Source organism: Physeter macrocephalus, chromosome 1 (genome assembly GCF_002837175.3).
Source record: "Physeter macrocephalus isolate SW-GA chromosome 1, ASM283717v5, whole genome shotgun sequence".
NCBI lineage: Eukaryota > Metazoa > Chordata > Mammalia > Artiodactyla > Physeteridae > Physeter > Physeter macrocephalus.
Genome location: NC_041214.2, coordinates 54,441,859 through 54,459,262, shown reverse-complemented (window position 1 = coordinate 54,459,262; position 17,404 = coordinate 54,441,859). Strand labels below are relative to the sequence as shown.

The window sequence follows — 17,404 nt, the reverse complement described above, 5'->3', positions numbered from 1 at the left end:
AAAAAAAAAAAAAAAAAAAATAAAAAATAAAAAAAATAAAAAAAAAAAAAAAAAAAAAAAAAATGAATAGAATATATGTATATTAAAGGCTTGGGCTCAAAAACATTTTACTGATGAATACAAGGTGAAAAAACCCTACAGACCACTGCTTTATGGCATCTAATTTAATTTTCTAGTTAGTCAGCCAAACAGCAAAAACAAAACAGAGAAAAAAAACTTAGAAAAGAAAGATTCTAATTAGGAAAAGTGATTTTTATATTAGCTAATTATTTTCTATCCTTTGTATTTTAAAGAAAGCATATGTTGCCCTGTTTCACTGGAAGTTCTTAATGAAATGATCAATAGTGGTTTGTTAAAAAGGAAGCCTTTGTAGTTGTCATGATATGCATACATTTGAAAGCACTTTGCCTGAGAAAAATAGTTAAAAGCTGAAATGACAACAGAACGACTTCCATGTTTAGGGTCCACGACAATATATACTGATCTCTGGGCATCCTCCACATCTAAAAGTTTCATCTAGTGGTCTTTTGTACTAACCTCTCAGATACTGTTTCTCTTGAAGTCACATGGGGTGTTCTACCGCCTTAGTGAGATTAAGGGTTATACAATTCAACTCTGTTTTGTTGTTGTTGATGTTTTAAAGCTACTTGAGCCTTACATGTTTGTCACTTTAGTCAACGCTGTATCAGGTTGCCTGCATACCATGGCTCAGTCATTCCAGGCATCTGGGCTCCCTCTGTTTCTAAGTGGGATGAAACTACAGTGGTCATTACTTTATTGTTATTGCATTAGCAGCGGTATGTCTTTCATTTTCCTAAGTGCAAACTGACCTACACTTTCCTAGCTGAGAAACGCTGTGACAAAGAAAACCGTGACTAGTCCTTTGGCACTGAAAATAGAGGCAATATGAGAACTGTGCACTTGTTCTACCGGGTTGGGTAAGTGCCCGACTCTGATTGCAGAGTGTCCCAAGTATCTTTTGCACGCCCACTTCCGGCAGGAGGGGACATCGGAGAGGTGTCAGGGTTTCAAGACTCTGAGCACTTATCCCCTTGGGCCCTCACTTCCTTCTTGGGGATCACAAAGGACAAAAAACACACAGAGCAACAAGGCAGGTCATTTAAACCTATTTAAGTTTCAGCTCCTGGAGAAAGAACATAAACTATCGCGAACTGCTCTAAGAAATAAAGTATGTCCTTAAAACAGGCCTCATACTCACACACAATTATGTATATAAGATTTAAATTGCCATATTTTATATTATTATATGTAAAGATCTATCAAGACAGAAGCTTCTATCTCAATCTAGGGGAAAAAAAGTTAGTGATGTATTTGATCAAATTAAAAATTTAGGAGCAGGTTTTACTGTTTTAGGATATTTGCCTTTGAGGGAAAACAGGTCTTTCTTTCCAGGTCCATGACGGAAGGTCCCTGATTCTTCATACTGGGCTGTGTTGTGACCTACACTTGACTTATGGGAAATAATAAGGGGGAAGGACATAGTGTTTAGCCTTCTGTGGACAGACAAGCATATGCTTGTAGTTTAATTTCATTACCTCACCCATATAACTAAAGCTATTTTTACTTGGGGCTGTTATTACCAGACAATTACCATAAAAAACATACCAAAAATATACTTACTGACTTTCAAAAGAAAAGGCAAGCAAAGAATTAGCAGATACTGTATCAGTTTTTTTTAAAACCTCACACTTCTCTTAGTAAAACGTTACATTTTTCATTGTTTAAAAAAGCCAAGCTTAAAAAGATAGATTAAACATGCTAGTAATTATTTCTTGCAGGTGAACTGTCAACATGTCAGTGATTTAAAAAATTATTGCTTTACGTAAAAAGCCTGCCTAGAAACTATATGCATAATAGAATGTTTTTCAACTTCAGAATAACAACATGTGTGTTCCAGCTACTGCTATAATATATTAATGAATACAAACTGGGAAACACAGAAAGAAGAGCTCTCCCAGCTTAATGCATACGATTCTGTGCATTTAGCCTTCCTGAATATATTATGGCAATGGCCACTGAGTGTGGAATTTGGCCTCTCCTCAAGGGTGATCTTTCCCCCAGTTAGAAAAATGGTCCGATTGTTTACAAACAAAAGAGCTCTCCCTCCTTACCTTTTTATAATCCCCCTCCATATCCAATGGGGATTCTTGACTGATGATGTCATCCATTCCATCACTGTCCAAATTCATCCTTTAACTGTTTAGAATTTCACTTAAGAAATAACCTCCCATGAATTCTGATAGGCTGACGTGCAGTTGCCCAGGACCCTGGTTACCGCTCATGCTGACATGGAGAGCCAGCTAAGAGTCAGTGTCTGGCTGTACGTAACCTTGCCCCCCTCTGTCCCAGAGACACCGCCCCACCTGGCCTCCCTGGTCTGTCCTGCGCTCCAGCACAGGGGCAGCTGCTCTTCTCCGAGACTCACTCTGCCCTGACACTCAGCTGGTTGAGTCTCACTCAGCCTTCCCACGTCTGCCGTCACCTTACCCTGAATGATCCTGCCTGGATTCCTCTCCCCAGCACCTTTTCTACCCCAAGTCGAGGAAAAGCTGATTCAACTCCCCAACTCCCCAGTTCAGGGCTGAATGTGGAGAGGAGTTCTGTAAGGAATCCAGCAACCTTTTTCTGAACCAGGGGTAGAGTGTATGGGATAAAAATAGATGCAAAGCCCAGCCTCGCAGACTTCACTGGTGAGTTAAAAGCCGGGTCTTCCGTGCCAAAACCAAACAGTATAATTTAAAAGTTAACCTGTAAGACAGATGCTTGCCTTTTTTTCCTTTTTCCCATAACCAATCATTCCTAAAAATCAGATGTAAAAGTCTCATCTTCAGGGAGAAACCCCAGCACAAGAATGAAATTCATTTCCAACACATTTCCAAATTCATTTCTGCTCCAGGATCGCTGCTTTGTTCTATTAATATAGGCAAGAGAAAAAGATCCATCAACTTTTTTTAAAAGCCGGTGGCAGGCTTTTTCACAAAAGAGGACGTTCCTTTCTGCTGCTCTCTTTACCCTTTTCCCATGGCTTTTGGTTTTGTTTACTGGCTTTACGTACAGAGAAGGAAAAGGCCCACAGCTGGAGGATGTTTTGATGCAAGAAGCAGATAAACAGAAGTGCACACACAAACACACACTCCTTGTTATCGAATTACTACTGCCGTAAACTAAAACTTATATCCAGTATTTTTTAAAAGTTACTGTGTGCAGGAGAAATGGTCCAAAGAAGAATTCAAAGGCCAAGGCTCCGTTCAGCAGCACAGTCTTAGAGTCTGACATGCTTAGACAGAAAGCAGCAAATGTACCAGTCAATACTTCTTCCATTGTGCATTCCTGACCAACCTCAATGCTGTTAAGAACAGAGTTCTGAAGCAAAAGTGCTGTTCAAGACAGCTTTTGGCATCTGAACCTTTGCTGACATGCTCACATTCACTTGTCTACCCTTCCTCTCCACAAATTAAAAAAAATTCAATTTGTGGTAGACTTGTAGCATCAAGATGTCTCACTGTAGTAGCCCTACTTCCTTAAAGCAAATATTTTCCCTGCACCCCCATGACCCACATCCAAACACCCCTTTAACTCCATCCACCCTCATCCTCCACCTCAATTCCCAAGAGAATGTCTTGTACCTTTGTCAGACAGTTTGACGGAAGTTGTATCTCCCGAGTCACACTTGCTTTTGGTAAGGGCTTCTCTCTAGTAGAGATCTCCCTTGTCCTTGGAACGTTGTCCACAGAAGGAAACATTAATAGTTCACATGAGTGCTTTTCAACCGAAATCTTCTGTGGAAACCACATACATTTAGAAGGTAAACATGGGTCTGCTCAGGTTGAAGGAGGGGGCCTACTGTGAATTTCAGTTATTTCAGCCTCTTACCTAGGTTAGCATCCTAGCCCACTTAGCAGTCTATAATCAAGAGCTAACATGGATGCAGCTATAAAAATTTATTTATTTATTTGGCTGTGCCACGCGGCTTGCAGGATCTTAGTTCCCCGACCAGGGATTGAACCCAGGCCACCTCAGTGAAAGCGCTGAGTCCTGACCACTGGACCGCCAGGGAATTCCCAATAAAAACTTAGAGAGTACAAGACTTAGTAAAGTACATAAAACTATAAGCCTAATTACTAACACCTTTTGACTTTAATTTTAACAGGGCGGCCTTAAATATCCAGTTAAAATGACTGAACCCTCACTATTAACTATGTATATGTATAAACATATTCAAATTAATTTACATACACCAATAATACATTGACCACATACATACATATATATGCATATACATTAATAATATATTACCTTTTGGAGAAGGGCACCTCAAAATCCAAGATGGAAATTCCCCAGCCATACAACAGCAGCAAGGATTAGTACTAAGAAAGTACTAAAGATCATTCCCCTCCTCTACCCCCTACATCTTTTCTTGGCATAAGTGATTCTCTAATAAGTACTATATAGAGACAAGTGATAAAACATCTCCTCTTGAAACTTGGTCCCCAGGGGTGATAAATTTATTCTGCACCCTCCCTAAAGAAGTGCTCAGCACATAGACTTGTAGTCCAGACCCTTTCCAGAAGGAGCTGTACCACCGCTATCTGGATGGCTTGTGCCGGCTTAAAATACCTGCTATTTTCCTAACATGTGAACTGATCTTCGATGTTTTCTAGAGCTTTGCTACTCAAAGCGTGTCCTCCGACCAGAGCAACCACATCACCTGGGAGCGGACTGCAAGTGCAAACGCTCAGCTCTCACCCCAGACCTACTGAATCAAAAAATGCACTTTTAAAAGAGCGCTAGGATTTTTTTGAGTGCACTTTAAATTTTAGAAGCACAGCTCTAGACCTTGAAAAAATTCGTTATAAGAGATTATATTATTTTAGATCATATTTCTAGGCATGGTGGCAAGATCTTGACTTTAGATGCCTGGGATCAACGCTGTAATTAATTTCACTTCCAAGAGGTCCAAATGAATGCAGGAAAGGAAAAAAACGAAACAAAACACAATCTCCAGAGGCTTGAGCTGAACATAATGTTTGGTGGTTTTATAGCAGCTACGCACAAACAAGTGGATAACAGTCACGCATGTCTTTCCTACAGAGAGTTTTTCCTGGTTCCTTCCTCTACGGCTGCCCTCTCTAAAATGAACTGTGCTGGCAAAACATGGGCCCAGATACTAATGCTTCCCCTTAGAAAATGTACACAGAGCCACTTACAGTCCCTGAGGTCGAAAGGGCCTCACCCCCCTGCCCTGAAATTCAAGGACTAGAACGGAGAGCTTCAGTTTCCTGTCAAGCCATGATCTGAACTGCAAGGTGCATTGCTCACGTGAGCTAATGATCATTATTGGCCACTGGTGGAAATTATTGACTGTGAGAACACCGACCGCATTACTGGGAAATCACTTATGCATTGTCAAAAGATTTTCCTATTCCTATTGACGGAAACTATTTCATCCTGATTAACCTTTTAGCCTCCTACCGCCTTTCCTTCCACCTTAATATCCAAATTCCATGTGCTGTACAAACCGACACCTGATTTATAATCTCTTTTCAAATAAACTATTTTCTTCTGTGCAATGTTCGTCTAAATTTGCTTTGCTTTTCAATTAAGGTATACCGATGGCTAGATAAACCACAAACATATGCGTGCAATTTTGCAATGGACTTTTCAGTGTAGGTTTAAAAAGTTAAACTAATGGCCTTGGGAGCATGGAGTGGAGGAGGTGAAAGTGTTGGGAGGAGACAGAGTGCCAGTCGTTGACCCACATCAGAAAAACTGAGCACCACAGACATCAAGCTTTCTGCTCAGCTGAAGACCCGAGTACAAGAAACTCAACTGCAGTCACTTGGATGACGGCGGCACAGTTTCCGAGGGAGACCAGGATTAATGCCCTCATTATGTTTTTCTGTGTTCTTAGCATTCCTTCCCCCTTAATGGCTCTCCTACGCTGATTGTCACTAGGCCTTTAGATGGTTGTTTTCTTCTGAATTCAAGCAATTTTGTCAAAGTACTTTCTATTTCAGGAAGCTTGGTAATTTCTGATGCTTCTAGATAGTGCCCAGGGGAATACTAAGTACACCAAGATTTCAAATTTTCCCTTGGTATAGAGAATATAAATAAATAATAGAATACGGCGCTATCGATGTTGAGCTTCTGCATGTGAAATCTTAGTTTAAGATCGTGTGTGTGTGCGTGTGTGTGTGTGTGTGAAGGTGGGGTCTCTACTCTCCAAAAATCATGCAGGCACTGATATGTATCATAGTGATGTCTCCATTTCCTTCCCCTCCTCTATCCCCAGCCCCTTTCCAAGAGAAAATACTAGACTTTTGGCTTAAAATATGCATATGCACATTTATTTCTTAAAATCGCTTGATGTCTAAAACGTTATGTTTGAGGCCCCCAGTGCTACTTTAAATAGGAATGATATGCTTGTACTAAATTTCTATTTCAGATCAGGCCCATACTGAAATCCTGTTAAAATGATTTTTTTTCCCCCCATTTGGGCACCTATCACTGTGCTCCTTTTGTGGTAAAAAATATACAACATTAGATTTTCAGATATACAGCCTAAAAACAAGTGCAGACGAATTTACATCCGGAACTATTTTCTTAATTTTTAAGGTGATGGATATGTTACTCTCTCCTCAGACAAACACACTGTATCTCAACCAGGCAAAACACCACTATACCCCAACCAGGCAAAACAATGAAAACAAAGTATTCTTCAGCACTTAACTATGGGGAAAAAAATTTCCCAATCAAATAAAAATCTATAGAACAAGACAGAAAAATAACTTCATTGAACTTTATTTATATATTTTTCATTGAACTTATATTTAAAAGCCTGTATCAAATAGTGCACTAAATGCTTTGAAAGTCCCCTCTCCATTAGGTCGATATATTTTTTCCCTGCTATGGATGAAACCAGGCTTAAATTGAGTGGAATCTTAAATGAAGTCAAATTTGATACCTTGTTTTCTCATTCACAGGAAGAGGGAATTGGGAAATGAGCCCTCCCTTGCCCTGGTGTCAACAGGGACAGACTCTGTTTCCTTTCTTTTGTTAACCATGAAATAACCCGCTAGAATCTGGGCATGAAGGGCTGTTTACTACTTTCTCCAGCAAGAATTTTTAAAGTACTATTTAAACTGATATAATCCCTAGTTTTATCATTTGAGGCCAATATACGATATCTTTTATTTTATGTGCTGGGTATGACACTTCAATTGGGCTGAAACATTTTGTCCAAGAGGTATTTGGTGTTTCAGGAGCCAGTAAAATTATCCCTCTATATGGTAAAAAGATTTCTGAAAACTTTGCAAAATTCAATACATTAAGAAAGGTGGCTTGAGGATGAGTATTTGCCTCAACTGACCCCAGGTATTTTGAAAAAGTACTTGGGGATGGACCATGAGGTTCACCTTGGGAAAATTCTCTTGGTGAAAGAGAAGTAGGTATGGAGGTGTGTTCTTAATGCATTGTCTCTGGGAAGGGGGTGTGTGTCTGTCTCTTTCATTTTCTTCTTTGCACTGTGTCTCCCATCTCGGCATATGGGATGCTGGCAACTGGGCAAGAGGCTCGTAAGCCAGGTATAAGGAATACCAGGATCAGTTTCACCACCAAATGCCTGTTGCAGTGCACAGATCTGAGCTTCTCTCTGGTATGATGATGCAAAATCCTCATCCCGGGGACTCGGAACAGCACCAGCTGCAGAAGATGCAATTCAGTCCAACACACATTTATTGAACACATACTCTGTTTGCAGGGCAGGAAATGAAAATCAGGTCTTTGTTCTCAAGAAGCCTGTTGTCTAATGGGGGAGACAGACTTATATGTCACTAGCTGTAAATGGGTTCTAACAGAAGTAAAAGCAAAATGCACTGAGAAGGAGAAAGCTTCCTGAAGGAGGGGACACTTGAGCCTCAGAGTACATCAGCTTGCAACAGGTAGAAGCAGGTGTGTGTGTGGCAGACTTTGTAGGCTGAGGCATCACAGCAAAGAAAAAGGACCGATGGCAATTTGGGGGCAGAAGTATAGGGCTTGGAAGGAGGAGTGTTTCTTCCCAGGGTTCTGATCATGGTTAGGCCTTGACTGCCATACAAAGGGGTTGGAAATTTATCCTAAAGAAAATGGGGACGCATCAAAGATTTCTCCTCTGCTTTTTCAAGACCAGGTGTGTATTTGAAGAAGAGTTTCTTTATGCTCCCAAGGGAGGAAAAGGACGAGAGTCATGCACGTACCATTTTCCTTTCTTTCTCCTCCATTCCTACGGTAGCTAAGAACGTGAGGGTGTGGTTTCTATCTGGGGTGGTGATAAGGGAATTTAAGCAATGGAAAGAAAGGGATAAAAGCGTGTCATTGGCTTTACATTCACATCTCATCTCCCAAATTAACTGCAGGGACAGAGGAGAAAATATTTGGGAGTTTTTAAGCAAAATGGACCCTTTGACCTAAGTGTGTACTTTCAAGCTAATGATATTTCAAAGCTTTCTATCAGAGATCGTTTAGAAGAATCTGGCCTCTTGAAGGCTGCCAGGCCTGAAGCTGTGGGCAAGCCTCTTTCCTGAAGAGACTGGCTTCCTCCCAAGACTGGAAAATGGAGGTTGATAGCTCTATCTTTTAACACGGCTACAACTGAAAGTGACAACACATGCCTCAGTAACCTCTGTGCTAATGTAAACCCTGGGAGGGAGGAAAGTACACGAAGATGATGACAATGTGAGAACCTTTAAAAACAAAACAACCATGAAAAATTCTGCCTGAGAATTTCTGTGTGAGCATCCCTCCTTGGATTAAGTTGTTCAAAGCACAGTGCCTCCATCCACCTCAAGCAGTGGTTTTCAAGCTCTTGGAAGCAGTGAAACTCTTTCTTTCAAAACAGTCATCTATTTGGAAAAGCAATACATGAGAATCAGCTATACTTCTACATATTAGTAATAAACAAGTGGGAAGTGAAGTGATGCATGGTTTTCCTGGGCTGCTTATAATCTTCACTGAGCCCTTTATGTGCATTGGGAGAAGGTGGCTCTTAATTCATGGTAACTGACTTGCTTATGCAAACAGGTGGCCTCTGGCAGGGACCCGCCAACTCTCAGGCCAGGATGTTAACTAGGAAAAATCCCATTTCACAGATGAGAAAAGTAACAAGAATTAAGGGGATAATCTGACCCACAAACACTGAAACCAGGGCAGATTAATGGTAGGAGGTTAGAATAGGAATAGCATTGAAAGTCACCCCAGTGGCCATCAAAATGTAACAAACCACAATGCTACAGAATGTTTACAGTGTCTTTCTTCTTAATCAATTTTATGTACAGTAGGCACATCCATCCATTTTATTTGAGAGCTTGTTCTTAGCACTGGGAGAGCAGATGAACACACACCTAAAAATCCCTGCCCTCATGGAGCTTCCATGGGGAGAGGGAGATAGAAAGTAGACAAGGGAGTAAAAGTCTGATGGCTGGTGATGAATGCCAAACATAAAAATCAAGTGTAATAGAAATATTGGGATAGAACTGGGGAGTTGGAAGTTGACGTAGTGAGTCCAGAGAAGGCCTTCACAAGAAGGTGACATCTGAGCAAAGATCTGAAGAAAGTGAGAGAGAAAGCCATGGGGGTTACCAACAGGACAAATATAGGATGCCCGTGTGAATCTGAATTGCACGTAAACAGGGAACAAATTTTTAATATAAACATGCCCCAAACACTGCCGATGGTTTGCTAAATCTGCAACCCTACACAGGGTACCTGGAGGAAGCACATGTCAGGCAGGAGGGGCAGCGAGTGCAGGGCCAGGCCAGCATGGGGGGAGGGGAGGAAGGGATGGAGGGAGGGGGACGTGGGAGAGGACTCTGAGAGGAATCAGGGGTGAGGTGATGTAAGGCCCTGGGAGGACATGGGCTTTTATGTCGAGGAGGAGAATTTTGAGATGGGTGACAGGCTCTGACTTAGGTTTTTTTTTTTTTTTTTTTTTTTTTTTTGGTACGCGGGCCTCTCACTGTTGTGGCCTCTCCCATTGCAGAGCACAGGCTCCGGACGCACAGGCTCAGCGGCCATGGCTCACGGGCCCAGCCGCTCCGCGGCATGTGGGATCTTCCCGGACCGGGGCACGAACCCACGTCCCCTGCATCGGCAGGCGGACTCTCAACCACTGCGCCACCAGGGAAGCCCTGACTTAGGTCTTGAAAGATCATTTTGGATACTTGTTGAAAAGAGACTATTGAATGGGGGCAAGGACAGGAACAGCACCAGTTAGGAGGCTGTTACTGCTCTGATGATGATGATGATGATGGTAACAAGAGTAATAACAATATATATCTAGACATGTGCCCCAAAATGTCCAAGTAAGTTTGAGGGGAATGGCCTCTGAAGCCTCATTCATGGGCTCTCCATTAAGAAACCTTGGTACACATTTATGGAGGAAAGAAATCAGTCCTACAAATAAATTCCTTCTACTCACTAAGATGCTAACCTTGAGGAATTTGCTTTAACCACTACATTATCATCCTTAAGAACAAGTAAATAAATAGATAAGCCTTCATCAGGAAAGGGGAAGTTTCTGAAAAACATCAAACTGTCGATATCACCAGTGACCATGACAACATCAAGCCAAGAACTTAGAGAAACTGCCCTTTCTGAATCCAAACGCACATGGTGCCCAGTGGGTTCTAAAACTAAGGTTTCTAAGTAGGATTGAGACGTGGCTTCAAGGCTAATGTTTTTGTTTATGCTGAGTTATGAATAAAGGGAGAGCATTTCAAAAGAACATACACATGAAGATAGTCCTATAAAACTCCATGGAGATGCAGAATCTATTGCCTATTATTATCTGCCTAATGCATGTAATTTTGTGAAAATAAGTAATAAATACTTCAAAACTATCGAACACATAACGACTGTTATATGTTGTAGTTCATATAAAATAAAGTCAATTTGTCTTCCTCTGGAAGCAGTAGGCTAAAAAATCTCTCCTCTCCAGATGAAGTTGCTGATATCTGACCAATTTTTGACTTGTAAAACCAGTGATTCTATGTTCAACCTAATGAAAAGATATAGGGAATAATCTTATAGTATCTTGCCTTTCAAAAATTAAATTACATAGCATCTCTGAAAACTGAGCAGAAAAATGATTTTAGTTATTATAGTAATTTAATCACCTGTAGCCATGCCATAAGTAGGTTAGGCTCTCCAGGGATGTTGACACTACACTCCCAAACTGTATTCTGTGTAAGTTTTGGTTGTTTCCTCAGATCATGACCCTTTTCTCTTGGAAAGAATTCCTACGAAGCACAATCTTGATGTTTAGGATCTATGGCCCTAAATGTACTATAAAATAAAAATACTATAAAACAAGTCGACAGTTACAAAATTCCAGTTATTAAGCAGAGAAAAAGTGGATAAATACACTTTCTAGGCACACATTACTTAGCTGAGAAACGACTGCCTTGAGTCTTGTGAGATGTACTACTCTGCCTGCATATATTCACCACTGTGAAACCCGACCTTATGAGAAACACCTGCTGGTCTCAGGTAACCTACCTCACACAAGGAAGAGGCATTGTTAGATTAGAGAAATGGTCCCTTAGAGCTTCTAAACTCGGTCAGTTGAGTGATACCCTGATATTAACTATCCAGGACTTGGACTAGCCATGCTTGCTGCTGCAAAGAGCAATTTCTCTGAGAACATTCTCGTTGTCTGTTGACAACGAGGATACTTTCAGTGTTGCCTCCACAGTCCAGCCACACTCTAGAACTGGTCTTCTGAAATCATCTGTGTTTACTTCAAAACTCCAGAGAGCAAATTAGCACACAGATGAGTACGTATTACTAAAACTTTTCTATTTGGAGTTTTTTATGCATGTTGGTACCTTAATTCTTATTTACTAGTCATTTAAAACAACACACTAGTAAAAATAAGTTTGGAGAGACATACAAGAGCAACTTTAAACGTCAAGTGCATGCCAGCTAATTTTTGAAAATTCTTAGATCATCAATTATTACTTCCTATTTATATAATTTCCTTCAAGACAATCCTAAAAACTGTATGTGAAGCAAGTCGCAACCCTATGCAATGAGCAAAAATCGTATTTTTCATTGTTATCTACGTGAAATTCCAGATAGATTTTCCTTCTCCAAAGCCCCTGAAATTCAATTACAGTTCAAACCAGTTCGTCTCATTTGCACAGACATACAGAATGTGCAAAGCACAGATCACCTCAGTGGATTTCACATATGCTTTAAAGGCCAAAGAAGCAGTGTTTTCTGCCCCATTACTCCCCAGAAAATCTAATTACAATTCAGATACTGTATGCGATGAAGGCCAGGAGTGGAGGATAGGAAAATCCCTTGAAAATCCGGAAAGAGGCAACCTGCTGCTTTGGAAGAGGAAGGCCTCCTCTCCTAAAGGATGCCGGCCTCACAATCAGGCTTTAAATCTTACCTGATACGAACAGTTCTCCTGATGTACCATCTCAGTGCATCCTAGGGAGCAGACCCCAAACAGGACTGCTCAGCGAAGCTGCGGAGGGAAAGCGCGGAGCATCCACTGGCGGAGAGCAAGCCCTGGGAAGGCAGGGGCTCCCCGCAGATTAAAATGGATGCTGTTTCGCTGATCAACCTGCGCAGTGGCACTGCCTGTGCCGGGAAGCGCGCAGCGAGCCGAGCTGCTCTCCTCGGAAAGCAGCAGTGAGGCTTACAAACATGGAGCTAGGACCGGGCTGGGGGAGGGGGCGCGCTCATCACTGGCACAATCAGCCAATTATATTATAGGCACAAAGGAAAGGATCAGTCTGGGGCTGGTGTGACCTTCTGGTGCTTTATGAAGGCAGTTAACTGATGTGGAAACATTCTAATCCTCATTAAAGGGAAAAAGGCCGGCGAGGGAGAGGGAGAGAGACAGACACAAATCAATGTTGCAGTTGAACATTTCTAACCTCCGGCATCATCCATCCTGCCCACAGATGCTGCTTGCATGGTGCTTATGAAATGAGAGGCCTTAAGGATCATTTCATAACTTTTAACAGGCGAAAGGGAAAACAATCCATTCTGAATACTGACACTGAAGGGATGTTCTCTGTGTTGAGTGTCTGAAGTGTTTGTCAACTTTATAACTAAAAGGAGGGCCTTCATTCTTTTAAAAAATTATTATTTTGTAATTCTTTTGATTTCCCACTTATTTTTGGCTCTTATCAGCGTGCTTTTTAAGTCAAACAGAAATAAGATGAAATAATTTTCCTATAATTTTTTAGGGAGGGAGCTTATTAAAGTCAGTATAATTCATTCTTTTCATGAAAATGAAATCAAACTGCAAGTGTTTTTTTGACAGTAAGGCTATATATATATATATATATATATATATATATATATATATACACACATATATATATATGTCAATTCTGTGACTTGAATATATAGACACCCCCAATATATCACAGTATGATTCTAGAGACAGACCATATATATATATATATATATATATATATATATATATATATACACACATATATATATATGTCAATTCTGTGACTTGAATATATAGACACCCCCAATATATCACAGTATGATTCTAGAGACAGACCATTCCACCTAAGAGACAGTAATGGAAAGGATTCTGGGCTTTCAGATAGTAATCAAAGGACATACAAGTTGGACCATACATGTCTCTGGTAAAAAGAGGAGCCAATTTCTAAAATACTTCAGGGTGGTTCTAGGATTTTAGGATATATAAAGAGGAACGACTAGGCTTATAAATTCGTGAAGTAATTTAATGATAGATAATTTAAAAACTAAACACAATAAAATTTTCTTATCTATATTTCTTAGTCGCCATAGGGCAACTCATCTTGCTATTTCTTAATAAAATGGCTCTGAGCAAATCAATGGTATTCAATAAAATCTTGACTGAATTTAAACCATCAAATTAAAAAAATTCAATAGAGATATTATTCTTAAGCTATTTTGGTATAGCTATATCTAGCTATCTTCTTAAATAATCTTACTAAAAACTGCAAAGTCTTCATTATGCTATTAATGGAGAAAAACAAGTACTTTTTGCCCGACAAATGGAATCAACATGTTTGACAAGTTTTCATATCAAGCTTGATCTTAAGGAATGCTGAGAGTTTGTGTTAGGAATATTTGGTGATATATTTTAAATTTTATAACATCTCTGTTTCTTGGAAAGAAACAAACCTATTTTTCTACATATTCTTAATTTTCATGATTTGAGATTCTGACAGGAGAAAAGTTGGCCCTCTGAGTTCAACCCCAGAGACACACTCACAAGCCTGGCTTCAGCTTCCTGGTTAGGACAGTGGAAAGGTGGCAGGAAAGGCCCAGCTGATGATCTCACAGGCTGGCATTTCAGCACTGGTCCAATGGGTTCAAAGGAAAAAGCACTCTGGACATGCACCCTGCAAAGCTCATGGGCCTTCTCCCTGGAATCTAGGAGAGAGCTAGGCCACCTGACATGTGCAAGACTTTTGAGGCCTGTTCGTTGGCGGGTGGTACAATGAGAGCTTGATGAACAAAGCAGAAGCCTGAGCTCGATTATGAGTCTTCTTAAAAAGAAGATGAAGAGGGCTTCCTTGGTGGCACAGTGGTTAGGAGTCTGCCTGCCAATGCAGGGGACACGGGTTCAAGCCCTGGTCTGGGAAGATCCCACATGCCGCGGGGCAACTGGGCCCATGAGCCACAACTGCTGAGCCTGCGCGTCTGGAGCCTGTGCTCCGCAATGGGAGAGGCCGTGACAGTGAGAGGCCCGCGCACCGCGATGAAGAGTGGCCCCGCTCGCCGCAACTGGAGAAAGCCCTCGCACAGAAATGAGGACCTAACACAGCCAAAAATAAATAAATAAATAAATAAATAAATTTATTTTAAAAAAAAAAAGAAGATGAAGAAAAGAGGACAGAAACTCTTCAGTGAAAGGAATTAACATGTGACATATCCCCATCCAAAATTTCATCCCTCCTTATTGAGTAATCCATACAGGACAGAGACAGAGACAGACTTCTTTGTGGAGTGCCTTGCTATACAACTGCCCAGATGAAGGCTCTGGAATCCGAAGTATGTGCAAGGAAAAGTAAGCCGAAGTAAAAGTTCCTTTTGCAAGGTAGCAAATCAGGTCAAATGGAAATTTTATGCCGAACATAAAACACAATCCCAACTTTCCAAGACAGAACAGCTTTACTTGAAAAGCTGTTAAAACTTTATCCAAGTTACTACTTTGACAATCTATGACCTTAAGGCTTGGGAACATGCTTTCAAGCTATACAAGGCCTAAGAAGTTGCTTCCTGGACTCTGTTCTCTTCTGAAAACTGAAGGCTCTGGGATATATTACATAAACTCCTAAAGACATTTATCATGTGTTGTTTAAAAAAAAAAAAAAGCCTAAACATGATCCCACTCTTCACAGTTGCTGTTCCATAAATAGTGGAAGTGACTCAGAGGTGGCTCTGGGGAGAACAGATTTCTGACAATTGTATCCTAAATCCTGTCAAAAAACCTCTCAAGAGGTATAAACAAGATAAAAAGAAAAAAAAAAGGAATATGTCAAGCAAGCTTCCCTTTACAGTCATTCATTGGAAAGGACTTTGTGTTATAATTTAAACTATGATTTGCTAGTACAAAAAACTTTAAACAGAAACCAGCTGTTCCAAGAACATTTAAGCTAGAATAACTTACCAAGCTACAGTGACATTTGTTATTTTTGGACTAAAAAATATTGATGAACTGTTTAAGTGTGATCTATGTAGCATAGAGATTATTTTTTCTTCTCAGGTCTTCACATCTTCTCTTCCCATAAAAAGTATTGGATTTCAGATTTAGATGGGACCTCAAGAGATAAACTGTTATTTTCCAGATATGGAAACTGAGGCCTAAGAGAGTTGTAACATGCCCAAGAACATAAATCCTCCAACAGCAGCAAAAAGGCCTCAAAGTAAGAGGAAAAAAAAAAACCTCCAGATTTTCTTTGTGAGTGTGTTCATACAAAAAATGCTAAATTGAGGGCCACTAGACTTGGAGAAATAAACCCCCTTTGACTGAGCCAATGTAGGCTGGCCTTGAAATCAAAATCCATCATAAGGTAAGAGGGAGGTTGCAGTATGGTTCTATCTAAATCCGAATCCAAGGTATGTTTTAAAAGAAGAAATATTAGAGCATTTCCTCATTAAGCTAATGATCCTATTTCTGCCACCAAGCAAACTATTATGCCTTTAAATGAAGAAAAATATTTTTTCATTTGTGGCAATTAATAGCAACAGAATGAAGATGGCCAACAGACACAAGAAAAGATGCTCAACATCACTAATCATCAGGGAAATGCAAATCAAAACCATAATGAGATATCAGTTCACATCCATCAGAACGGCTGTCATCAAAAAGACCACAAATAACAAGTGTTGGAGAGGAGGTAGAGAAAAGGGAATCCTTGTGCACTGTTGGTGGGAATGTAAATAGGTATAGGCACTGTGGAAAACAGTATGGAGATTCCTCAAAAAAATTAAAAATAGGACTACCATATGATCCAGCAATTCCACTTCTGGGTATTTTCCCCAAGAAAACAAAAACACTAATTCGAAAAGATATATGCACCCCTATGTTCATTGCAGTATTATTTATAATAGCCAAGATACAGAAGCAACCTAAGTGTCCACCAACAGATGAATGGATAAAGAAAATGTGGCATATCTATATTACTCAGCCATAAAAAAAGACGGCACTCTTGCCATTTGCGACAACATGGATAGACCTAGAGGGTATTATGTTAAGGAAATAAGTCAGACAGAGAAAGACAAATACTGCATGATTTCCACTGCAGTATTCCACTGTGGAATACTGCATAAATTCCACTTATATGTGGAATTTAAAAAACAAAACAAATGAACAAACATAACTAAACAGAAACAGACTCATAGATACAGAGAACAAACAGGTGGTTGCCAGGGAGAGGGGGCAAGGGGTAAAAAGAAAAAAAAAGGGAACCATGTGAGGTAATGAATGCTAATTAGCTTGACTGTGGTGATCACTTCACAGTGTATATTAATGTGAAACCATCACATTGTACACCTTAAATATATACAAATTTTGTCAATTATACCTCAAAAACGCTGAAAAAAAAGATTAAAATAAATAAATTTTTGAAATAGCAACAGAATGAAGGTTTTTTTTGTGGGGGGTAGTAAATATAGTGGTTAAAAAGTCACCTCTGCAGGTCATCTGAGTTTCATCATACAGTTTCAAAAATGAATTACTGGGCTTCCCTGGTGGCGCAGTGGTTGAGAGTCCGCCTGCCGATGCAGGGGACACGGGTTCGTGCCCCGGTCCGGGAAGATCCCACGTTCCGCGGAGCGGCTAGGCCCGTGGGCCATGGCCGCTGGGCTTGCGCCT

General features: G+C 40.4%; 1 protein-coding gene across 6 annotated transcripts in view; it reads right to left on the bottom strand.

Moving 5' to 3' along the window:
• The window catches only part of SCHIP1 (schwannomin interacting protein 1), a 139,842-nt gene that overhangs the window by 40,735 nt on the left and 81,703 nt on the right, over nucleotides 1-17,404 (bottom strand). The window contains exon 1 of one of the 6 annotated variants that reach the window (XM_028490560.2): nucleotides 12,455-12,693. The exons of 4 other annotated variants lie outside the window; for them this stretch is intronic. In XM_028490560.2, coding sequence (XP_028346361.1) covers nucleotides 12,455-12,484 — 30 coding nt within the window. In that variant the 5' untranslated portion in view covers nucleotides 12,485-12,693. Of the gene's footprint in view, nucleotides 1-2,132; nucleotides 2,631-12,454; nucleotides 12,694-17,404 lie in introns of those variants that run through there. One more of the 6 variants, XM_028490554.2, reaches the window with a different exon arrangement.